The 25,432-nt window shown below is 39.8% G+C and overlaps 1 protein-coding gene across 1 annotated transcript in view; it reads right to left on the minus strand.

Annotated features, from left to right (window-relative positions):
- Window positions 1–677: 677 nt before the first annotated feature.
- ZSWIM6 (zinc finger, SWIM-type containing 6) overlaps window positions 678–25,432 on the minus strand; it is a 49,565-nt gene continuing 24,810 nt past the window's right edge. The window contains exons 5-14 of the mRNA XM_010580591.1: window positions 24,700–24,879; window positions 22,943–23,119; window positions 22,513–22,659; window positions 19,356–19,502; window positions 17,384–17,644; window positions 14,012–14,147; window positions 10,892–11,049; window positions 10,173–10,336; window positions 5,616–5,697; window positions 678–3,283 (exon numbers count right to left, since the gene is read on the minus strand). Of these exons, the coding sequence (XP_010578893.1) occupies window positions 2,421–3,283; window positions 5,616–5,697; window positions 10,173–10,336; window positions 10,892–11,049; window positions 14,012–14,147; window positions 17,384–17,644; window positions 19,356–19,502; window positions 22,513–22,659; window positions 22,943–23,119; window positions 24,700–24,879 (2,315 nt within the window). The 3' untranslated portion in view covers window positions 678–2,420. The remainder of the gene's footprint in view (window positions 3,284–5,615; window positions 5,698–10,172; window positions 10,337–10,891; window positions 11,050–14,011; window positions 14,148–17,383; window positions 17,645–19,355; window positions 19,503–22,512; window positions 22,660–22,942; window positions 23,120–24,699; window positions 24,880–25,432) is intronic.

Below are 25,432 nucleotides of genomic sequence, written 5' to 3' on the forward strand. Positions count from 1 at the left end.
CCTGCTGACCGATGCCCAAGCAGCAATCCGCCCCTCCCAGCCATCTCCCCCCAGTCTATATACCAAGCATGACATCCTATGGTATGGAATATCCCTTTGGCTAGTTCGAGTCAACTGTCCTGGCCATGCTCCCTCCCAGTTTCCTGTGCACCTGCTCAGTTGGCAGAGCACGGGAAACTGGAGAATCCTTAACCCAGAACAAGCACTACTTAGCAACAACTAAAACATCAGTGCATTATCAACATTATTCTCACACTAAATCCAAAACACAGCACTGTACCAGCTACTAAGAAAATTATCCCAGCAGAAGTCAGGACAATTGGCAACACATCTCAATTCTCATGGTCACCTAAACAATCCACTGAGTGGGAACATACCACCCCCCCCCATTCTGCCAGGGCAGTATGTCAAGGCTTACTGTTTGTTGTACAGACCACATCTCTTCAGTCACAGGCAGCATTTAGTCCCTCCTCCAATGCAAGGTTGTCTTCCACCAGAAACTGTGAACACTGCCATTCCTCAGCAGATTTTTGAGGAACAAAACATTTCTTCTCTGGGTTTGGTGGTCATATTGCTTACCATCATAACGCACCAAAGTTGCAAGCTGGGCATTTAACATCTATGAGTTCTCTGTATGCAATTCAACTCCAGTAACAGACACCATAAAGGAGGCAGAATCAACTTTCAAAAAACTAATTTTAATCAAAACAAAAAAATTGTTGATCATTAACAAGTTTATAAAACAGTGATTTAGTTACATAAATAAATTGATATCAGTGTATCAAATCTTAATTACTTTCAACTTCATGAGCATGTTTACATGGGTGATGAAGTACAACCTTTTTACCTATTATAATAAATAAAATGGAGAGCATGAAATAGTTTTTCTAAACAAAAATACCTACAAACATACCTCTAGCATGTTCTCTAATGAAGGGAACAAGAGACACTGGACAACTTTTGCACCAAAACATAAAAACTGCTTTAAAAAGCACAAGGATACAGAACCATCAGCTAAAGTAAAGACACTATACTGTAACCAAAGTTGGTATTTAATAATATAATGAACAGTTTGGTAGTTAGATCTCCAGTTTGGTTATTTTAAAGCATTAAGACAAGGCAAGATAGAAGGCTGCTTTTGTTTGAGTAAATCTAGAGAAAATAAAATATATTAAAAAAACAAACTGAAAAGTAGAACAGTCATACCTACACAACTTTCTGTCCTGCACAAAGTCAAAATACCTATGCAGAATATATATATATAATATATATATATGTTATTTGTGCACAAAGGTTAGCTTATTATTAGCTCACTGCAAAGGCGTAATGTATCATGTCAATCATTTTGGAAAACATTTTGCGTTTTATGTCAAAAAGGATATTTCTTTAAGTCTTCTAGGCTAGGAGGCACAAACCCCAATTCTGGCATACTGTATTCTTAATGCTAAGGCTTGCTGCTCTGGCTGTGTATTTTTTGTTGTCCCTCTTTACTATAGTGCCTGTTACAAGCATGTGTGTATGTGTGTATACATATATATGTATACACGGGTTGTATAAATATATATATATAAAATTTTCCCCAATAGGTATCAGTCCAACCATGCAATCCAAAAGGTGGCTCTGCATAGATGCCCAGCATATAGTTCACCACCTGAGCCAACCCTGAAGCAAGGCGCACTTTAGTCCTTCTGATAGGTTTTCTTTTTTGTTTAAAACCAAGCTACTGCAGCTTCAAGTATTTTGCATTACATAGATTTTTTTATAAATTAGTTAATGTTATATTTTTCAATATTCAGACATATACTATAATATATATACAGTACAATAAATGCTCTCATTCTTTTTTTAATTTTTTTGATAAATCCCTGAGAATGTATGTTGACAGTCGCTAAGTTTCCACATGCACAAGCATTGTGTGCCATGCTTCTGGATGAACAGCACTGCAAAGCCACGTGGTCAGCCTTTTAACTATTAGTATTTCATTTGTTGGTTTGTTTAAATATGCTGAAATGTAAGGATGAGTTACAAAGGAGTAAAGCTGAATCCATTCGAGGTACTTATCACAGGATGGAGGTGTTCTGTTTGGTTTTTAAAGCCATTGCAATATATGTTTGTTTTTGAGGCTGTGAACGTATACAGAAAGAACAGGAGAGCGATGTGGGCTTTTGCCACTTGACAACATATACTCAGTGTAAACCAAACCTTTTTTAACCTCTCTCTCATACAAAACAGAAAAAAGGAAAAAAAAATTAAACACACAAACTTTCACAACATGACAGTTTAGTTTGCAAACTCAATATAACTATACACATATAATACCGGTGTGGCTCTGTTTCTTTAAGTTAAAAAGGATACAAAGGCAGGCTCAAGTAAAAACAAACCACCCCCCCACCCCCCAACCCACCATTCACACATTTTCATCAACCAAACCGCTCACGAACCAGCATCATCAGTTTCTTTTTGCCTTTGTAGATTTGTTTTAGGTTATCAATAAACTGTGTAAACTGGATGTGACCATCATGAGCCATTAAGAAGGTCTCTCGGGCCTTGCTGAGGAACTCTATAAACTCACTATAGTGTCGCGGGCTGATGTGAGTGAGACGTGAATGAGTTGTGTTAATGTAGGCTCCGATCGTGGCATCTAAGAGTTGCCGTAAAGGGGCTTTGTCCAGTGACATGAGCTTACCAGAGTTCCTCCTTCCATGAAGTCCCACCATGCCAGGAGTGGTCAAAGTACACCTACGCAAAATGTCTGACAGTACTGTTGCACATTTGACACTTTTGACCACCAGAGGTATTATAGCTGCTAGCTCATTTTTCCCAAGGGAGTGGCTGAGCGCACATGCCCACAGAACGTCATTAATGGCAGGGTGTGTGTCCTGATTGTAACTCAGGTTGAGATGCGTCATGGCCAAAGTGGCCAGCTTGTAGGCCCGCATGGGGTAACCACGGTGCTCCATGTATCGTGCTATAGTAAAAAGCTGCGAGTAGCTCATGCCGGTTGTAGCAGCATCTAGAACGATTTGGTAAGCAGTCTCAAAAGCTATGTGATCTTTTTCACATAAGGTCAGTGCAGAGAGGGCACAGTTTTGAGGATCCTTCATGGCACACTGTAGAGCAAGCGTCCTAGCACTGCCGGCCAACTTCTCCTGCTGATGACAGTCCAGATGCAGACGGACAATGGTGCTGTTGGACATCACTGTTGTAGCAACAATACTAGTGGCTTCTGTTGGAGTGAAAAGTGTAAACCAGTTTTGCATGATACTGTCCAGTGCATAAACACCTGGGGAGAAAAAGAAAGGATTAGCCACAACTGATAAAATCTAGCAGATTACAGACCTTCAGCAAAGTTTACATTTCCAGCAAAGTCTAAGAGGTTGCTAGTACATCCAAGAGGATGCTCTTCAGCAGGAAAGGCTAAACCAGATAGCATGGATGGAAAAGGACATTAAAACAAAGGCTACTGTGCAAACTCTGTAGCAATCATCGAAATGCAGAAAATAATAAAAAAGCCTGCAAGATAAGCTTTAATCTCCTCGTGTGACAACTGAGCTGTTTTACTTGTTATTTAAGACAATCTGGATAACAAGTTCTGACTCATTTGGTTTTGTCACATCACTCAAAAGCAGCCCTCACACTGAACACTTTTAAAAGGCCATTTTAACTTGTTTTCTCACTGTGCAACTCAAGGCACAGTGCATGCACAAAACAATATCAAGGTATGCTAAATGGCTTTCTTAATAGAACACCATGGCACACCTTAACAGAACACACTAAGCACACCTTAAAAAAAAATCCTAACCCCCACCTCCTCCCATCAGGCTTTTCACATATATCTTGTGTCAAATTCATATGCATCTGAACATCAGGATCCTTATTAGGGAAATACTCTGAGCAATATGAACTACTATTACCTGAAACAAGTATTTTCCTTAGTATCACTTTATTCCTGGTGTGTGTGTGTGTGTGTGTTTGGCAGAGGAAAGAAGGGGGAAACAGTGACTAATGCGTTCCATAAACTGAACCTTAGAGCGAACTAGAGCACCTTATTATTGCTAGAGGCAATTTACACACATCTGTGAGCCCACCTAAACCACACCCAGAGGTCCTCATTTTCTCTGCAGGACTCTGATGTTTCCTGTGTACCCCTTCACTCATATGCAACAATTCAGCATAGCCAGAGAATACCAGATCTTCATTTAAATAAACAGATTCCTTGCTTTACCATCTTAAGTCTCAAGAGTACTTCACATGACATTATAGGTTCTTTACAGGATACTTCTATTAGTGTATGTAAATTAATTTAAAGCAGTATTGAACCCAGCATTTTATTTGCCAATATGCAACTGCTCAAAATAATACCGAGGCACTAATATCTGTAAGATAGCCTCAGCAATAATTATCTTAGCAAAGATAAAAAAGCAATAAAAGAAGAGTATTGCACAAAAATTTGCAGACACAAACCACCTTCTGGCTGAGAGCATACAAAGGCAAGCTGTATTTTCCCATGCTACTGACAACATGAATTTTCCAGTGAAGCATAGAGCAAAGAATAAACTAATCCAGAGAATAAGCAGCAGCAATCCTCTGAAATTCTGAAACTCAAGAAGCATGTATGCAATACAACCCAACTCAGATGTACGAAAAAGGAATAAATACAGTAGGGAAACATACCTTCTAGAAATACCTTTAGTGACAATTAAAACTTGTTCCCTTATCAGAAGTACTTATATTGTCCCTATTACCACAGCTGTTGTTTTTTTGTTTGTTTTTTTTTTTTACAGCTACATTTTTTAATGCACTCATTTTCACTTTCACATTCTGTATCCTCATTTTGCAGATGGTAAACTGGAATACAGAAGCTAAGGGACGTGTCCATCAAGACACACAGGAAATCTACGGCAAAGCCCAGAAATGAACAGAATGTCCTGCTGAGTGCACTATTCTCCCACTGCTGTCCTCCTCAAGTACAAGGCTGGGTCTGCTTCCACCTTACATGGTTAACGATGGGTGCATTGGTATCTGGTTTGCTTTACAGTGCAGACAAGAGGCCTGCACAACATCATAGCCACACAACAAAGATGCATTACACTCTAAGCTTGGATTTACCCAGGGGCTTAAAAAAAACCCCCTAACAATGAGAACCCCTTCATGAGATCCTGTCTGCCACACAGTTGAGGCATCCTCAGCATTTCATTCACCTTTTTTTCTGGTTCCTTTTCACACAGCTGACCAGGGAGCTCTCACCTGCTTTTCAGAGCCGCACCTGGCCTTTCAGAGCAAAGATGTAGCACAATGCAGCAGCCCATGACCACAAGCCTTTTCTCTACTGCAGCCTGAAACCCAAACCCATCATGGAGGAGACAAGGGGAAATCCGGGGTATTTCCCATAGATTATGCACACCCCCACCTTCCAGGGGAAAGAAGTCACACTGCATTACTGAACTATTGTCTCACTTGGTCTGTGCCTAAAAACCCCTCTCATCATTACCATAATGTCTTCTCACCAAAGCAATTCTATAGATCAACAAAAGTGAGAGACATTTGCAGAACCTGGGTGTTGACAAGCAAGATCAAGCCCTCTAAGATCAGCTGACAAGCATCTCAGTACATACCTACTTCTGTTGCACATGTTACCAACCACCTCACCATTTCCCGCCGTCGCCAATTCAGTGTTGACAGCGTCATCCGCATTACCTATTAAAACAACACAAACAAAATACAAATTAATCCTATTGCAAACCAAGGCAATATACCAACAACTAGGGATTTTAAAGTTACTCAAATACACTAAGGTTCAAAATGGCAGCCTCTTGCCCTCTCCACTGTTACCTCTTTTTTAACTGATATGTCGAAAGATTTGAAAAATATGGCTCAGCTATCTTAGAATAGCATGCAGAGAGCAATTCCAACTGCAGATCCTTCAAGGCTGGAGAGAGACTGTTTTATCTGTGATGAAGAAAAAACCCCACCCCACAAAAAAGCCCCTCCAACAACAAAAAAAGCCCAATCAATTACAAATTATTCAAATTAAATTATACCATGTCTCATCCCTCTATGCACAGTAGTCTTTAATGTGGAAACATGTCAACTCTTGTTGGGCAAACTAACCCCTTTAATTTTTCCCTCATCTGCATTTCTCTTCATTGACTTCAATAATATAGACAGGAGTTACTGTACTGTGATTCGACTGGCTGCTTATTCTGAAAAGATATATATACAAATCCAGATATATCCAGGTATTATTAAGAAGTCCATAGTGATGATTTCTCTCTCTGAACAAGGAGTCCCTGCAAAGAATTTCCATCATAAAACTATCAGAATCCTAGAAAAAGGACTCTAAGCTTTGATTGTAGTGCCTATATTTTACATCACTTGCAGTTATTGCCTATGTTGTTTCTCAAAACATGGGCAAATACGTTTATTCAGTAAACCAAACACAGCATGGGAATTGCATGTAAAGTTTGCTTCAGCTACCTGGACAGACCCCACAGATCTAGATGAAGCAAGCAAGCAAGCAAGCAAGCATTTTTCCCCTTAGAGTATCAGTGATCATACTATAATATTACTATTTGTAGCAATTAAATAAAGAGCATAATAGGTTAATCATAGAGCTCTCAGCGATAATCTTCACATATTAAACTCAACAAATGCACTCACAAAACAGCTTGGAGTCAGCAGCATTTGTAAGAGGGTTCTCAAGTCATATCCCCTCCCAATCCTAAGGTGACTTCAAAGTGGCATGCAGCCCCCTGTCACATTTGTTACTCCTGCCACCTCCTTTAGTCCTACACTGTAGACAGGATAATTAAGAAGATGGAAAGATTGTCAAGGAGCACAAATGCACAGATGATTTTTAAGAAGTCTCGTTATAAGCAACCATGAGTGGTTCCAAGCTGGCCTCCAAACATTCCCACCTTGAGACCCTGGTGAGTGGTTGTACATCACCCAAAGTAACAGGATAAGGCCAGCTTTGTTGGCTTCTGATATTGTGGTATCATTTTAACTAAACAGTAATCTAAGTGCTAGACTGGAGAACAGCAATTTGAAAGAAAGCAAACTGATCTGTACGGAGCAACCCAAGCAATTTTACAATATGGAAATACGGCTACAGTAAATGATGGAATCAGCCTTTGCTTGAAGTCCTTCTGGAAGAAAAACATGCAGGCCCAAGACAAAATGCTTTGGAGTCCCATTATCTGTCCCATTCTGTCCATCAAAGGGAAGGTGTCTAGGTGACTTCCTGTATTGATGCACACAGAAATTGAAGGCTAACACTCTTCCAATATCCATGACAAATTTTCAGCTTCCCCCAAGCAGAGGTGAATCCAAGAGAAAATACAGGGTTATGGAGTGAATTCTGCTACTGGTGAGGGAGGGGAGGTAAAAAAAACAGCCAGTGCGAATGACGACTTCTTTGAAAGTCTTCCCTGATGACTTCCCTCACCATGGTGGTCTGTAAAAGGATCAGCATTCACAAGAGCCTTCAGCATGTATAGTGGGCATAATAATAGTCCCAGTGCAGACACCCCTAACCTGAGAGCAAAAAACAATACCATATCTAGTTTCTTGACATGGAAAAGTTTCTTGACAAACTATTCTGGAATTAGGTTCCTTTCGTTTGATTAAACTGACAAGCTGAGAACAGCAAGAGAGGGGCCCTTTACTGATGATAAAAAACCCAAGGATTTCAAATAAAGCATGTATTGATGTCCTGAACAAGGAGGAGCTGAAGTTAATTCATACTGTAGCACATGTAGCCAAAGAACTATTTCACTTCTGCTCAATACATTCTTCAGCTACTAATTCCTAAAAGGGAGTTCCACATCTGTCCAAGATCTATCCAAAAATCTGTGCTATCAATTGAAGAGAGCTTCTCAACAAGTCAGGAAGTCTGAAAATGATGAGACGCCCCTGGGAATTACATAGCTCATCAGAAAGCCAAGCTCTCTTCCACACAGAATAACCTTGACTTTGTCTTGATGGATCTTTATGAGAATTTCTTATAGCGGAACAGAAGATCTCACCACCCATAAGAGATACAAGAAATGGCCAACCATTAGCTCCTGCACGAAGGTGAAACCTCTTCGTCATGCACATTGGCAGGAGGTTTATTTATGTAATTATTTATTCATTCATTCATAGGTTTTGGGGGAAAGGACACCACTTGCCAAATACACAGTGATCACCTGCACCAACTTGTTCAGCAGCTCTGCCAGCAGTACCTGTTTACATGTGTGTGGTAATACTTACTTGCACTGATGTAGCATACAACAGGCAAACAGAGGAACAGAAGCCCTTCCTGCACTTGCAGATCTTACAGTGTCTGTGCCAGTAAGGTTCTGAAGGACAGAATACACCTGAGATGCTCCATGCCCATTTGGCCATGCTGATGACCTCTTTCCACAGACAGTTTAAAAGCCTTCCCTCTGCTGAGTCATGTAACACATGCTGCCATAGGAAATAGGGAGAAAGAACCCAGGGGTCTATACATTACTCCCAAATCTAGAACAATATAAGAGGCTTTCTGTCAGAAATCCCAGTGACAGAGTTGTGAAATTGTTGGTATTGTCTCCTCAGCCCAACCAGGCCAACTTGCCATTGCTGTAAGCTGAGGCTGAACAGTGTACCCATGAGGACACTGCTGTTTAGTTTACCACGTGAGGTGAGAAAGAGTTTTCTAGGGCACAAAAATGTCATAAGTAGTCAGATACTAGATAGTGAATACAGACAATCTAATTGCATTAAGTCAGGGGGCAGGGAAGGGGGAAGCATGTGTAGGCCATTAGAGACAGTGCTGACAGGTTTTTGCAGGAAAAGCGTTACTGTAGAAATCTACACAGCTGTGAGTTACTACCAGAAAATTGCTATGCATCTTCCTTCTGGAAAGGAAACTACCTTTAAGATTCTTAAAACATCCTCATAAGCTTGGGACAGGACAGTGGACAAGTTCTACACCAGTTTGTTCCAAACCCTGGGACTGAGGAGAAAGTATGGGTTCATGGTACTTCTTTCACTAGATCTCACTGAAGACATTCTGATTACACCATCAACCACAAAGTGGTATCCATGAACACAGTGATATCCAAAGTGTGCTGCTACCACTGAATGATACTTGGTGAATGCCTGAGGTGACACACAGGTCAGTCATATGGATCTTCCTCTCTCAGGTAAACAAACATTTAAGGCAGAAACATACCAAGATGTGAAAAAAGAAGCAGATTTCCACAGCAACCTTGGGAATATGAAAGGCTAACAAAGCATACAGACTCTCAGCTTTCTGATTAAAGACTTCAGCTTCTAAACGTCTAGAATAGGCAAATAGTACATTTCTTTGGCATGAGAAGCAACTGGGATAATATCCTTTCCCCAGAAGTCTTTGGAGCTTTGTTTACTGAAGCAAAGTAATAAATGGTTTTCTGATCTTTGCATGGTATTTTTTAAGAACTCCCTGAAGAGGGATGAAGAGATTTATTTTGGTTGAAATGAACTGTGTAAACTCCAAGATTCATCAGTGTCAGGCAATATTACTCCAGATACCTAAAACTTAGCTGTCTCCTTTAGCTTGCAAAGTTGCTCCTAAGAGCCTGAAAACTGATCTCAAGTTCTTGTACGCTTCAAGCTGAGTCCGATGCATCTGACCGTCCCACTGCTTGTGGAGAAAAGTATTTTGATGAAGGAAGTGAGAGGGGTCCTGTTAGCACAGTCTGCCTTAGAAATATGTTGTTATGGTTAACCTTAGCTTTCTCTAGTAAGTCAACAAGCACTTACCAAATCTCATTTAAGGGAAAGGAAAGGAAGGAATGGTAAGAAACCCCTCAAGAGCATGCAGAAAATACAGTGCATTTCTGGCAAGCAGAATAATTTTGCTTTCAAGCCAGTCCTACATATACTCCTGAACCCATTGCACTGGTCTTCTCTCACCCTTGCACAGAAGAATGCCCTGCAGCCAGCTGCTCCCAGCTCTCTCTTCCACCTGAATGGCACAAAGGGGCTGCACAGACCCTTGGTCTGTGTTTACCAGTCCATTGAACTCTGTGTCAGAAAACAGAATCTAAAAACTCCAGACAGAGCTCAAAAAGGGTATGGTCCTCAGTGCTTAAAAGCTATACCCAGCAACAGTGGGTCAAATTCCCTTCTTCTATTGTAACAATAGTGAACAAGGGAAATACCTGAAGGCCCAACTCCAGAGAAACTTTCAGAAGAGTGATGTCTGGCAAGCTGTCCATGAGTGTTGCTATTTTAAATGCATCCTGGGCAAGTTTGAAGATGTGTGATGAGGAGTGGATATTTTTCTGGATGGATTCTAACACTGTTTCCAGCCTCCGAACATCACCTGCAAGGTGTAAAAAGAAACATCAAAATTGAACAAGCTCCCAAAACATCCAGTTTATTATAATTGAGCCTGAGCCATTGAGGCATTATAATTGAGCCTGCCCTTGCTATGCAATAGTATGATGTTTCAGTTATACACACTTTATTTTCAGAAACCTTCCATAATTAAATCACATCTGAATGAAAGATACAAGACAGCACAACCTCCTTTAGTGCCTGATGGTGTTAGTACAGTACGTGCCCAAAAGTCAGCCTGATGTGTGAATTTTAGAATCGATTTGTCCACTCCTAGGTCTCAGAGTCTACGTTGTGTGTCAGAAGAACAAAGAGCTGTCTCAACAGCCTCAAATCAAGCTCATCTGGCTACTATCTAGCTAGCTTAACTACTTTGCTAGAAAATTAAGTGACAGGTTTAAGCCAGTTCAGTTTGTTGTACCCTTTTCAAGCTCCTGACAGACTGCAATTTGGATTCCTAAACACAAGTTTTATAACCTGTTTACTCCATGCAATATTAAAAGCATACATTTAGTTGAGTACATAACTGACAGCAACGTACCTTTGGCTGCTGTTAGCATGGTCGATGCCAGCTCACACTGCTGGGATTCAATGTGACTTAGGGTGAACCAGCGGGGATACCGGTTTGGAACAACTGACGCAATGTGGTGCGGGCGGGATATGTCTCCTGAAGGAGCTGTAGATTCCAATACTAGCAACCTGAAATAAGGAAGAAACCCTCTTTCATTAAATCATTATTACATTAGATTACTCATAAGCAAAACTAAAGCTGCAAAAACACTTGACCTTGTTTATGAATTGTGCCTTTTTGGTTACAAAAAAACCAAAGACTGGAAAACCACTTCTCTTCTTGGGGAATCTTAAAAGTCCATTTGCCAAACTCCCCTACATCAGTGGGCATCTGCAGGAATTCACAGGACAATGAAGCCACCCATTAGCCAAGGCAGCAGAGAGTTTCTGCACCATGTATAAAGCTGAAGGTTTTCTCCCTGCCTTGTTTCGGTCTTTGAACCACAGCCCTCAAGCAAGGAAAGTGGAGAAGTTCTCCACTGTACTGAGAACATGTAACTATTTTCCAATATTTGGAACATACTTTCTTCACTTACAAAAGTTCAAAGTAAGGGACAGGGATATTCAACAAGTCATTCGGATTTTGACCTTGCAATAAATTCAGACATGAATTTTGTCCAAAAAGGACACTTTACTGTTCAAATATGACTACTTTTTAAAGTTGTTAAGCTTTAGCCTACCAACATTTTATAATGTACCATAATCTGATGTTAGGGTCCCAAACAGCAGTGACAGAGGAAGTTTCTTTTAAAGTTACTTTTCAGATTCCATTTTCTAATCCTGAAGCAAAAATTTGAGTATGTCAATCTACAACAGTCTTATTCACCTTAGAAATTTCAAATTAATGTGTCTGCTGTTGACTACAACACAAGTAACTACTACAACAGACTCAACTGATGGCACTTGTGTTACAAGTACACTAGATACTACATAAACGCCAATGCAAAAAGTAGGAATGAACAAAAATAGGCATTTTTATTAAATACAATTAAGCATAGTTTCAGGACATGAATGTTTAGTGAGACATTTAGTGAGTACATCAAATGACAGTAATAAGACTGTCCAGAAGAAAAGCCTTTCAGGTGCTTAGCTTCTTGATCAGGGTTAAGATCTGAGTTCTGTTTCTAGCAGCTTTCATATGCAAGTGAATTTCTAGCAGGAAGTCATCTGGGAGGACAATGGAAACTGGATCTCTTTTGTCAATAAAACTGCAACTACTGAATATTGAAAATCCAATGTGTTGTGATTTTCTGTGATAAAATATTTCTTATGGAATAAGCTCATTTAAACATAAGTTGCAATTAATACCTAAGTTCTTTAAGTAACTGGAGTGCATGTCTTGTTTTTGCAGTAACATAATTTTAAGTCCCATCAGTTTTCTATACCTTCCTGAAGCATGTGAGAGTGTCTTTAAGAATTCCCTGAGAAAGGCTAATTTTGAATATATGGGGAGGTATCTAGAACGCACATACAAATACAACACACCATGTAAATAACTAACAGCAGGTTATATTAACATTTTCAGATACATGTATGTGCATGCTAATATAAAAAAAAAAGAGAGACTTCCCTATTGTTTTGTATCAAGAGTAAAATCTCTTCCCTAGTACCAGTGAGACACCTCTTTATATAGGTTTATATACATAAAAATAAAACAAATATAAATTCTTCAGCTAATTTTTTCCAAGCATAGAGAGAGGGCAGGGGGAGAGATGGATTATCAGATGGTTTCAATAAACCATAAAAATCCCAACTACCTAAAGCAAAAAGGGATTATTAGGTTATGAGTAACAGTAAATCGACAAAGAACATGGAAGAAAGACACTGTTTTGGGGAAATCTTTTGTTACTTTGAATTTCATTGCCAGCTTCTATGTTCTTTTGCTGTGAAAAGAAATGCTGTTGTGAATTGGTGGCTTTCATGCAATTTTGGCAAGATTAGGGAACATCAGAACAATCACAAGCAGATTTAGCATTCTTCACTTCCTTGTTGTCGTCCCCCGTCCCCCCCCAAACATCAATTATTTAGCTAGGTTTTAGCAAAGCTACCTTGTGATTAAACATCACCATTAAAGTCTGGCTCCCAAAGCCTGGGTAAAATTCAGGCTTAACAAGGGATGAGCCAAACATTCAAGTTCAGATTCCAAGTGAGCAGTCAACTAGGTCACTGCAGAGCCACGTTCTCCAAGGCTCTCCTGCCTATGTTTCAGTACTGCAAGCAGAAAACTGTAGACAGAAGTGACCATCAACGATAGCACAACCCTATCCTCACAGACCTGAGGTGTATGCATGAAAGGCTTTATGGTCTCAGCTTCCATCGATTTCATACTGAGTGCTCCACACACTAAAATAACATTCAAGAAATGAAACGGCAACAGATGATTTTGAATACAGAGAGGTAAAATACTCCAGAGCTGCCATCATGGGTCATTGACCCATGTAGACACTGAACACTCCGAGAAACGTCTTTTTCCCGATTACTGAAGGCAAATGGATTGCAAGACATTTTGTTGTCATATGACATACTCCATTTAAATCCCAACATTCACCCGGATGTGGGCAAGACTGCTTTGTTATGAAGCACAAGAAAAAAGTTCTGGCTCAGACCACACCGTATGGTTTCAAATCTACCATTGAGAGTTAGTTTGTAAAGAAGGCCAGTGGAATAAATAGTCCTACCAAAAAGGCTAAGCAGCAGATGATGCTGAGACTGCTGGTGAGATGCCTCTTCCCTCATTTCCTTGCCAATACCATCACACACACACACAACCACATGGGTGAGAGAACACACGTGCTAAAGCTGTCATTGTTTAACACAAAACCACTTCCCCCAAGAGCGGGATTCTATTAGAATTTGTAATGGAGACTGCTGCTTTACAGTTGTAGATAAACAATAATTGTACATTTATAAATGATTATACTGTAGCTACTACAGACACCAATTGCTTTTACAGATGACAGAACCAAAATAATTTCTCCTCAAAGGGAAGAATGCTTCTTTTAGAAAAAAAGACTAGGTCTTGATTACCAAGCTTCCTCCCCTTTCCCCAACTGCTGCCTGTGCTCTTTCTAGACAACTCATGAATACATACCGCATGGCTCTCAGTGCAGTTTTGTATGCCAATTCAGCATCATGAGGTAGGAGAGAGGTGAAGAGATACTTGGCAAATGTGTGCATTGGAACGCTCTCTCGATGGATGACTTCGCCTAAACCACTATATGGTCCAGCTGTAGGAAAGAGAAAGAGAATGTCAGTCTTTACATACTGCTAAAACCCAACTTCTGGACCTTTACAAACATCTACTATACCTTCAGTTAGAATTGGTATTCAGAGACAGAGTTTGTTGTACAAAAGGTAGTTATATTGCTGTTTTCTGTGAAATATATTACACATGTAATACATTGTATATATGTGATATAAGTATATTAAATACCATATATTCTTTGAGACAAGACAGACTGCAAATTGTATAGTACTAAGCACACTACCAGTGCATACACAAACAACAGAATGGCTCCAGTGCTCCATGGGGCTCATTCAGCAAGCCTATGGTATGCAAAAGTAGAAAGTGATAATCCTAGCTTTGCCTCCATGTAGGCACATGAATCCCTATGCACCCTGTTGGTGCATGACTGCTTTATAACAAATCCACCAGAAAACAAAAACAAAACAAAAACAAAACAAAAAAACCCAGAGTGGTTACAGTGGAAAAATGTATATCTTTAATTGAAGTGACATGACCAATCACCACAGCAGCACCTGATCCCTATTAATGTCTCACCTGACATTAGGCATTTAAATAACCCTTTGGTCTGCATTTGGTCTCCAGAGAAGACTAAGTCAGATCTTGCACCAAAGATGGTTTTGTTAGTCCATTACAGCCACGATCTTAAAAATTGTATTTGTTGTGGGAAAACTGTTCCCATTGCTGGGGCAACAGATTTCGCTCACACTCAGTGCAGCCAGCATAGTATTTCAACTTCGTAACTGCAGTGTCAGGATTGACAACAAGAAAAAAGTTAAATGCAACTATTTCCTTGCCAAGTTCTGAATGTTCACAGTGCATATGAATCCCATTTTTACATTTTCCCTGCAACCTTAAGACTGTTATTGCTGTTAATAGGAAAACGGTGTCAGTTTTTTACTTCAGCGACTACAGGTTCTGGCATTAAATGTTGCAAGATACAGAGTAAGAATCTTACATTAAGTATTATTGGACTATTATTGCACAGACAGCAGCCAGCAGTCCTAGAAGTTACTACTACTTCTTCTACTAGAGACTCCAAACCACCAAACTTAGATGGACGGATGAAGAAGCACACTTCTTCACTGCAGAGTCACGTGTCATTTAAACTGCTTCCAGCAGCAACTCAAACTAACATGGCTGACTCTACACTGAAGCAGATGAGGAGAGCAGACAAGGAGAAATAGCCAAGCTGTTTCAGCAATATTTTCCTGACTGGTGCCTTAGCACAACATGCAAAGATAAAAATCACTAGGCATGAAAAAATTCTGAGCTTCATAGGTAGGCATTTCTGAAGACTGGGACTGATTAGAAAGGAAATGTCAATGAAGATTTGGTAGGTGACAGTGTGTCTCAATCATTTAAAATGAAGTCAAAAGCCATTCAAAACTAGCTGGCATTGCTTCAATGAAAGAAGCCATTTCATCTATGTTTGTCAGTTGGTGGTCCAGTCAGAAACTCAGTTAGGACACAAAGAATACATGACAAAGCATTTATATGAAAATATATTCTGCCATTAACTTAGCAGTCAAGCAAAAAATTAGAACAGTTCTTGCAAAACAGCCTTACATTCTGCTTTCCCACACACTGAAATGGTAGCTACATACGGCACACATTAATCTGCATTAACAGCACAGAAATCAGCTTAATATTGAATTAAGGTTTCTTTATTATATCTACAGGACTTTAACTATAAAAACACAATTGATATGATTAGCATCCTAAATCACTGCAGAGTTTTTCCTCCATGTGAGCTGGTAGTTTCTGCCTATCCTGGAGTAAACTGAAGCAACTGCAGGAAAGCCAGATTTCTCAGCACACAGTAATCCAAGACCATTGTTGCACACTGCTCACCACTGCAGTTCTATAGGTAGTTATATTAGCAGATTTCCTGCTACGATCACTTGTTTACTACCCTAGGAAAACATTAAAAGAATTTCAGTGATCAAAGCAGTAAACTAGAATTATCAGAAAACACTTCAGAGAAATCCTGCCTTTTCCTCATTAAGTGTCCTTACCAGTAAACAGATGCAGGAAATTGATTTTATAATCCATAGGATCCCTGTATGGTGGTTAATAGCTGGATCCAGCAAGCAGCTGTTCTTGTCCAAAGGCCATAAAGCAGCAGTGCAGTCACACCATAAAGAAAACTCTCTCCATGCTATGGCTTCTCTGCAGTTTCAAATGGCACCATCAGTAGGTACCATAGTCTTTAATGATATGGGCAAACCCAGTGACTCAAAGCTGAGAGCCCTAAACAACATACTGCACCTCTTCCATTTAAAAAGGAAGTTTTAAAAGACAAATGTCTTACAGCAAAACCTGACTGCTGTGTAACAGTCTTCACAACCTACGTTGAGCAGTACCACACTCTCCACCGTCCCTTGAGCAAGCACTCAAAACCTGGACCATGCCTTTGCCTAATTGGTTCCTCTACAGTTTTTTCTTCCATTTAAGAAACCAATAACCAGAAAGACAACCTCAGAACCCATGAGACTACTCTCTGAACATGAGGCTTAAGTGCTACATGTTAAGCCTTTTTAAAAGCTAAGGCAAAAGTATGCACTTTTTTGTACAGATTTTATTGCAACACACTGGCTAATTCCCAAACACAAATTGTTTGTCTTGGTCAAAACTTAGTCACAAGAGCAGGCCTTAGGCTTCAGTATTTGGCCACATACTTCAATTTTCACATATGATACAAACTTCAAAGGCAAGCCATTTTCCTAATTGCTACAAATAAAATGTTACATTTCTGTCACAGCAATCCTAAGTGAATTTTCTGAGCTCTTCACTTGGGAACAGAGGTAAAAATCTTCATACATGTACAAAGCTGCCAGTGTCTCTTTCAGGATACAAGGAACACTTACGATTTTGCTGCCTGAGAACTGATGATAACTGATGTTTATACTATTCAATGGTAAACCTGGGTTGTATAATCAGGATACCTAGATTATGACAAGCAACAAATCTAAAGAAGAAAATGTAATCAAAATTAAAACAAAAGGCTTATAGGTCAACAGATGCCTTATCTCTATAGTCATGTGATATATGAAATATCTTTGATTTTCACAACAGATGGGAAACAAAATTTTGCTGGAGTTCTACATCAAAAAACCATCTGAAGTATGCAAGGCAGTTTCCACAGGAATAGAAGTTCTGTGTGCTTGTGTAAGCGAAGACAGTTTAAAGAAGCAGTTAGCATCTGTATTGAGCTACCTTCTAATAGGAAGACTGCTTGTTTTCGAAAAATCTTCACCAGACTATCATCCAATTCAATTTCCTGTAGCTTAGAAATGAGCTGCTCCTCATTTCGACAAACTTTCTCTTGTGCATACAAGCCATCTGGCATTATTCGTTGCTGTCCCAGCCCTATCAATGCTACTTCCACAGCCAGCGTTAAATAAGATTCCCCTTCTTCTAAGAACTTGTGTGCAGGCAGGTGCTGGTACTCCAGAGATTTGCATTGCCCCATGTTCTCTGTAAGGGATGACACAGAAAGAAAAACACATCAGCAAATCATTCTAACTCATAATCTGCCTACAATGTCAGAAACAAATGCTTCCTCTCTTAGCATTACTTTTTTTTTAAGCGTCTAAATTACTAACACACCCTCAAAATCCAATGATTCAATCTAAAATATCCCATCCAATTCCACATGGCAGAAATACACAGAATGATCAGGTTTTAAATAACCCACTCAAGTAAAAACAAAAGTTTTCATTTTTAAACACCCATGATCAGAGAAAGGCAGTTTCTCCAGCTTTGTGTTAATGAGGCAAAATTGGAAGATACATTTCAATATTTTTCCCCCCACCCATTTCTGTATCTCCTTAAAGCACTGATGTGTAAGAGGAAGGCAAAGGTGCTTATACACCTGCATAGATTTCAGCTGAAGCTATTAGGATTGTGCAAATACAATAGGCCTGGGAACTCCACAACATTAACGCATCCCATCTGGAAGTTTTGAGGCAAAGTCTCAAGAAGATTGCAGATGTGCGTATAAAAGAGCTGCAGGTAGAGGGATGAATCCAGTTTCTGTCCACACAGGTGGTGGTAAGAGGCTACCGCAGAGGTGGAAAGAGACTGAGAACAAGGCATTAATCAATCAAGCTCCTGGGAAGCAAATACTGAAATTAAAATGGGCATACACATCCTACCCTAAGTTGTGTATCAATACTGCAATGCTACTTTCCAATTCATATCATTTATAGACCACATATGTGATCAATTTTATGTGTTTTGTCATCCATTTGAAGTATTATGTACACTTGTAGCTAAGTCATCCAATAACATCCTGGGCTGCACTAGGAGGAGTGTTGCCAGCAGGTCAAGGGAGGTGATCCTTTCCCTCTGCTCAGCACTGCCGAGGCCACACCTGGAGAGCCATGTCTGTGGGCTCCCCAGTACAGGGGCATACTGGAGCAGATCCAGTGTGGGTGACAAAGATGATTAAAGGACTGCAGCATCTCTCATGCAATGAGAGTGAGACAGGTGGGATTATTTAGCCTGGAAAGGAGAAGGCTCAGGAGGATCTTACCAAAATGTATAAATATCTGATGGGAGAATGTAAAGAAGACAGTGCCAGACTCTTCTCAGTGGTATCCTGTGACAGGACAAGAGGCAATGGGCACAAACTGAAATACAGGAAATTCCATCTGAGCATAAGAAAATACTGTTTTTTTACTGTGATGGTGGTTGAACACTTCAAGAGGTTGCCCAGAGGGGTTCTACAGTGTTCATTATTGGAGTTATTCAAAACCCAGCTGGACACAAGTCCTGGACAACCTGCTCTAGGTGACCCTGCTCTGAGCAGAGCATGTGGACTAGACGATCTCTAGAGGTGCCTTTCAACCTCAGCAATTCTGTGATCCTGTGATGTCCTGCAAATTTTCAGAAAGAAGACAGAGGAACATATGTGGAGAGGGCTGCTGCTGTAAAGTCTTATTCAGTTTTACTTCCAAGTGTGAAATACGGAATTCTATTCAAGAATGAGTAACTGGTAATTTCTGAAGTGCTTTCATATTTTACTTTAAACATTTTCTCTCCCTTGTGTTTTCTTAAGGAATGTAAATGTGACTTCTTATACTATAAGAACGCTGGCTTTGAAGCTGATTAAAAAAGGCAAGATATAAAAATGCCTCCGGTAAATGAAGATGGATAGAAGATTGCTCCCTTTGCTTGGCCTTACCCGTGAAGTCTGAGAATCCATGGAAGCTCTCATCATCCACCCTGCAGGCTTCCATCAGGCTACTGAAGAGGGTGCCAATGGGGTCCAAAGGGTGTCCCACCCAACCTTCAAGATTCGTTATTGAGGTTACTCCTCTGTGGAGAAGTTCTGTGACAGAAAAGATGGAGGGAGGAGGTTGGGAAAGAGAGCACATGTTAGCCGCTCAAAACAATTACAAAAGTAAAACTGATTAAAATGCTCTCAGTACAGAATTCAAAGTATTTCCAGTAGCTTCCGCTTGGAAGGAAAAAATAGAATCTTTCAGGATGAATTCATTGCCCTTCGTGAATATGTTAGAACAGGAAAAAAATAAAAAGAACGAAGGCCAAACATTTTGAGCACTAGAAAAATGTACTATGGGCCAAAAATTCAACTGCAGTGTCTTCTGAAATTCTCTTATTCAATACCAGTAACTCTTCTGAAAAAGTCTGCTGAAAAATTACAGCAAAGACTTTTTTTGGTAAAATATTCAAAAATTTCCTTACTCAGAAAGGCGTAGTACCATTTTTACATTTTAAGTAATCTGATGGCACTGAAACAAATGAAAATATTCTATAATATGTTCCAATTTAATAAATAAAATATGAGGTTATCCTGCATCTAAATATTTATTGAAGCAATAAACTCAGGACGACAGCTCCTTTAAAAAAAAAGTTCAAATGAGGTATACAAGAAAAAATTATCCTTTAAGTGGGTCAAGCGCATTTTTTGTCATTCTAAAACTTCAGCCAACAAACACCTTCATGGATACTTCATTTTGTAGCCCTCACCCCTCATTCGGTTAGAGCATGAAAAAATTGTTTAGCACAGTGAATTGAAGGAAGTGTGATTATGGTAACAGATGTTACAGATTCCCCAAATCCCTTTTTTTACTAAGAGTCTTATGGCAACAGCTCCCCTTTGACTCCAACTCCCAACTTTTCTCCTCCTAGACACATACACACGACTGAACTATGAGAGATCAGACGCATTATGGGTGACCATTTAAAAACTGTATACAAGCCATTATGGATGCTCTGTTTCTCTGCCTGTTACACACTAACTTGTAGCTGCCTCCGCTCTCTGTTGTTCACAAACTGCCATCTTTCTGAGTAACCTACGTATTATCATAAAGCTTTTAAATCCTACTTCTTGCCTATTTAAATGTGTGGGGCTACAAAATGAAACACAGCCATACTGTCAGAAGGGTGGGGTTTTTTTTAAAGAATCCACTGATATGTAGTATGAAAAACAAACTAGTAAATCACTGTCTTACTAACAAATAGCATGTACTAAAGATGACAGGCAGAAGCAAGTAATATTAACAAAAAGGATTAATCACAGTGACTTCTTACTGACTCACTTATGTTCCCTTTATTCTATTGTGCCTACTTATGAGCTTCCTTCGTGTCATGCCAAACAAAGGCTTCAGTCTTCCAGTCATATAGACATTTAATTTTAAATCACACAACTGGTTCCATGGACGTCAGATCAGTCACATGAATAAAAGCTAAGTAGAAGCATGTGGTGTTTGCTGAACTAAAACCTAAAGTGGGCTGTAGCTGCAGAATTCATCTGCTTATAAAGAAGACCAGCAAATTTTGCAGTATTAAGGTGTTTTTAAAAAAATCCACATGTAAGAAGAAAAAAATAAAAAAGCAGCGAGTGACAACATAGAAATGACAAACTTTGTTTTAGGGTAGGATGGACTGCATTTCATACAATCCATTTTTTTATTTGTAATAGCACAATATTAGTTGACAGCTACAGAAACTGCTCACAGGGCAAGGAACTTAACAGAAGTATTGAATGTCTAATACTGCGCTAGCAACTGGGAATGAAAAGGACTAGTACTACAACCAGCACACTTGCAGCAGACCCTTCACACCTGCCAGTGGTAGGTACACACATACACACTGAGATAGGCCCCTCACTACTTATCCCCCGAGTCTGAGAAGCTAGAAAAGCTGCAAAACGTTTAAGAGAATACTTGTTAAGGAAAGATACATTACATGATAAAAAAAGACACAGCAAATTATCCTATGTAATAATACAAAGTGCTTTTAAGTTTTGTTCAAACCTAGGATCCACAACAGTGCTCAAAAACCCTTCTTCCTTGGGTACTGTGGGGAAAAAAAAAAGAAAAAAAAAATAAAGGCACATAGGAACTACCAGCCAATTTTTTTTCAGTCAGGTGTCTACCTTGTTTTCTAAATACTCATTTCTGGGAAAACATCTGCACACTCACTTGAAAAATTTATACATATGACTTCACACTGGTATTTTTGCCTATAATACATGAGGATATGTAGTTAAGAGTAGCAACGAAGATCTAAAAATTTGAATTAAGGTATTCTTGTAGCAGCTGAGAAAGTAATTCCAATTTTCCCACATGCATTCTTTAACCAGAAAGCCATTCCCTTCATCCACTGGCTCTTCAAACTAACGACAAAGTTCAGTGCAGCATTATTTTGGGTAGCAAGGATCACTTGGCATAGAAACTGTATCTGAAGGAGAACATTCTTTCAAAAAAAACAGGGGTAGTCCTCATCAGAGGATCACAGAATATTTTATAAAAAATAGTGTTTCAAAAACAAACAAAAGCAATCCACCTTTATTCAGAAACACAAAAATTTTGAGCACTGTAAGAGACTCTTTTGGAACAAACTGCCAAATTTGATGAATTTTTGTATTGCAGACTTTGCCTCATTGTTACCCTCAATGTCAACTTTAGGCTTACACCTCAGAAATATATAGTTCAGCTAAAATATACATCAGAGAAAACAACTATTTTAAACATCTCACATGCCAAATGCAAAGTTTTGTTTAAAAGCCTGTAAATTACACAGGGTGAGTATTTTCACTGTATAACCAAAAAAACTGATTGGGATAAAGGCCCCATCAGACCATACATATTGCAGAAGACAGAACAGAGCCCTTGCTCTGCACAGCTCACAAGCCAGCTTACAGAAAACCTCTGACATCCACAATGTGACATTAACACTATGATCATTTGGACCAAAGAGCTAAAGTCACCTCTTTCACTTTAGTTTCAAAACTGGTCTTCTCATGAAAAGTTCCAGTCTGGTGTTATTGTCACCTCCAACGTCATTTGCCCTTCTCTTTTCCCCACATTTACCTTTCTTCTGAGCCCGGAACATTTCCAGCTGTTTCTGCTGCTGCCTTCTTAATGTATTAACAATAGCTATTGCTAGCCGCAGCGCTTCTCGTGGGTATCCATGAGATCGTAATGCATCCACCCTCGCACAGGCTGTAGGAACATGTTCTAAAATGGAGAAAATAATTGAGGAATAGCAATGCTTCCATGTCTGCAATGGCCTGTTTTGCTAGGTTACTCAAAAGGGCTTTTTTGTTTGTTTTTTTTGTTTTGTTTTTAAAACTATGCAAGAGAGACTTAAAGGACTACTTCTGAGCCAGCATTTCAAGGAAGCCTCTGTTCTTTTTGCCAGGCTTTTCATTCATCTCCCCCCCCCCCCCCCCAAAATAATGCCATAGAAAATGAACAAAGCAGCAAGTCATGGAAACGTCTTTCCGGTTTAGCCACTTACCATGCCAGAGGGGCCACCCGTGAGAGTCAAAGAGCAAGTTTTCAGTGTCGTCATGGTAACAGTAGTTGGTGTATAGGTCACTGCTGATAATGTGCTGTAAGTGGCTGTCCTGCCAGTGCAGATCGCACGCCTCAATGGCTCGAGTGAACACCGTCCGATGTGGCCTATTCGATGAATCTGTCATTTTCACAAGTTCAGAAAGCTGCATCAGCTTTTACTCATTCATATGTGAATCAGTCATTCACGGTATTCTTGTCTTCTGCCTATTCACCAACCCCAACCGATGGCAGCCTGCCTTGCCCCCCTCTGCACCAAGCAGCCCGCAGATGACATTTCACATCCTATTACTAACCCAATAGCTCAGATGAAGTGTGTGCCATTCACTTTGCATTCAGAGATATCTACAAACCAGCATGGCTGATGCTAACCAGGACTTTGCAGAGGGAACAGCTAGAGATGAAGGACATTCAACAGCACGTACAGAACTCCCCTGAAAACAAGCTAGAAGGTATACAGCACACAGCTACTCAAGCATCCTCAGCTTCTCTCCTACTCAGAGCCAGAGCTGCCAGGATGAGGGACAGATAAACATCACATAAAAAATTTTTAGTTATTCTCTTTGCAAAGTAACATTAACTTCAAGCACTTGTGTAATTTTTCTTGTCATAAACATATACAAATACTGCAACGAAAGTGAGGTACTGAGGCCATGGGACTGACATAATCCTTACTGGACACCTTCCTGTGGCAAAATTGCTCTGTCGACATGGCACTATGTCTATGAACATTGAGATGCCATGTCAGTTACAACTAGCCTGCCTAGGTTGGGCTGAGCATCATGAGATACAGAAAGCAAAACACTTCTGTAGGGAGTTACACGCTGAATGAAATTCTGTCCCTGGCTAGCTGCCAGATTTAAAAATGAACCAAGTCTATTAACTTCAGAAGTAATCTTCCAAGAAAAAGAAGCAAAGAAAAACCCATCTAAGTCCAAATCTGTCACCTCCAAAGCATTTAATTTATCACAGCTGTATGAAATAAGTGTCAAAATACTGAGGGTTTAGACGATTATGAGGGTTTTTTCCCAGGTAAATATGCTGCATCTTCCCCAGTTACTAGCGATTGTTACTGAGCCATATTAGTTTGAAGAGGACTGGACAAGGCTTCTGTCACATTTGATAATCACATTTTAGAGTAGAAAACATGATATCGAGTGAGACCCCTCCTCCAAGACAGCAGTGTTGCCTCTGCACCCCCCACACACCTGGCAATGCAGACTGTACATACAGAGCACATCCCATAGATAGCCGCTTTAGTTTCTCACACACTCAAGTTTAATGCAGTTGCAACAGATCTCTCTTTAAATAGGTATCAAAGGCTTTGTAACTGCAAACAAAATAAAAACCCCAACACCAGAAGGAATACAAGATTATAGTCAAGCAAAGAAACAACAGGCTTTTATGTTACATACTTCAAGGACATCCAATTTTCATGCAACATGTATTTAGAAGCACCAAGTGAAAAGTTAGGTCTTCTAACTGAACACAGATACTTCCTTTGAAAACATTGCAGTCCCAGCACAAAAACCCCCACCTATTTATCCTTTCTGCAAGGACAGCATTAGTCAAAAAAATTTTGGCTGGTCAATCCTCAACAAGTTACTTGTCCCAGGAAAGAATGCTGAATTCTGCAAGGCTAGAGTATACAAGATAGAGGTTATACTATATGTTGCAGTCAGTGCATATGTTTAGGCTCACCTTGGTTAGCATTTGCACCCTGAGGCAAAGCATTGGTTAAATTGGGCAGCTCGTTTCCATGGTTTCCATCTTCCCAGGGACAAACATCCACACTGTTCCATTTTTTCAGCTGTTTTAGCCAACTGGCCTTCTGCTCCAACTTGCAGTGGGGATTTAAGACTATACACATCCACAGAGCACCTGATTTTAAAAAAATTGCTAAATTATGTTTTCTATTAAAAACGCAGCAGCCAATGACTAATTGCAAACTTCTATACTGTAACACTTTTTCTCCCCTCAAAGGCTACACTGCTTGCTTCCCAGCTATGCCTAACACCAGGCAGACTGAATTCCCAACGCAGGATCTTGGAGCTGGCATGGCCCATCTCAAGCATTTGAAAGACGGTACCAAGCCAACCTTCTCAATTAAAAGGCATTAAGAGGTCTTTTGTATTAGAAAATCCAGTGTTCACAATGTATGGCTCAGACAGCAATATCAGTCAAAAGCAAACAAGAATTCACATAAAGTTACAGCAGGAAATTACCCAAGTTTTTCTTCTAATTTTTGTACCAGAAGCGAATGTTGTTTACTATGAACAAGAACTATGTATCTTCCAGCTTCACATTACAGGAACCAAAGAAGTGCATTAGTAAGACATGTATTTTGTAAACATATACTTCCACACTCAGAACCCAGCAGAAGTACTGCTGATTGTGTAACTCATGCCCAAACATATCTGGGTCTCAGAGATCC

Source organism: Haliaeetus leucocephalus, unplaced genomic scaffold, assembly GCF_000737465.1.
Source record: "Haliaeetus leucocephalus isolate CR32 unplaced genomic scaffold, Haliaeetus_leucocephalus-4.0 Scaffold722, whole genome shotgun sequence".
NCBI classification, from domain to species: domain Eukaryota; kingdom Metazoa; phylum Chordata; class Aves; order Accipitriformes; family Accipitridae; genus Haliaeetus; species Haliaeetus leucocephalus.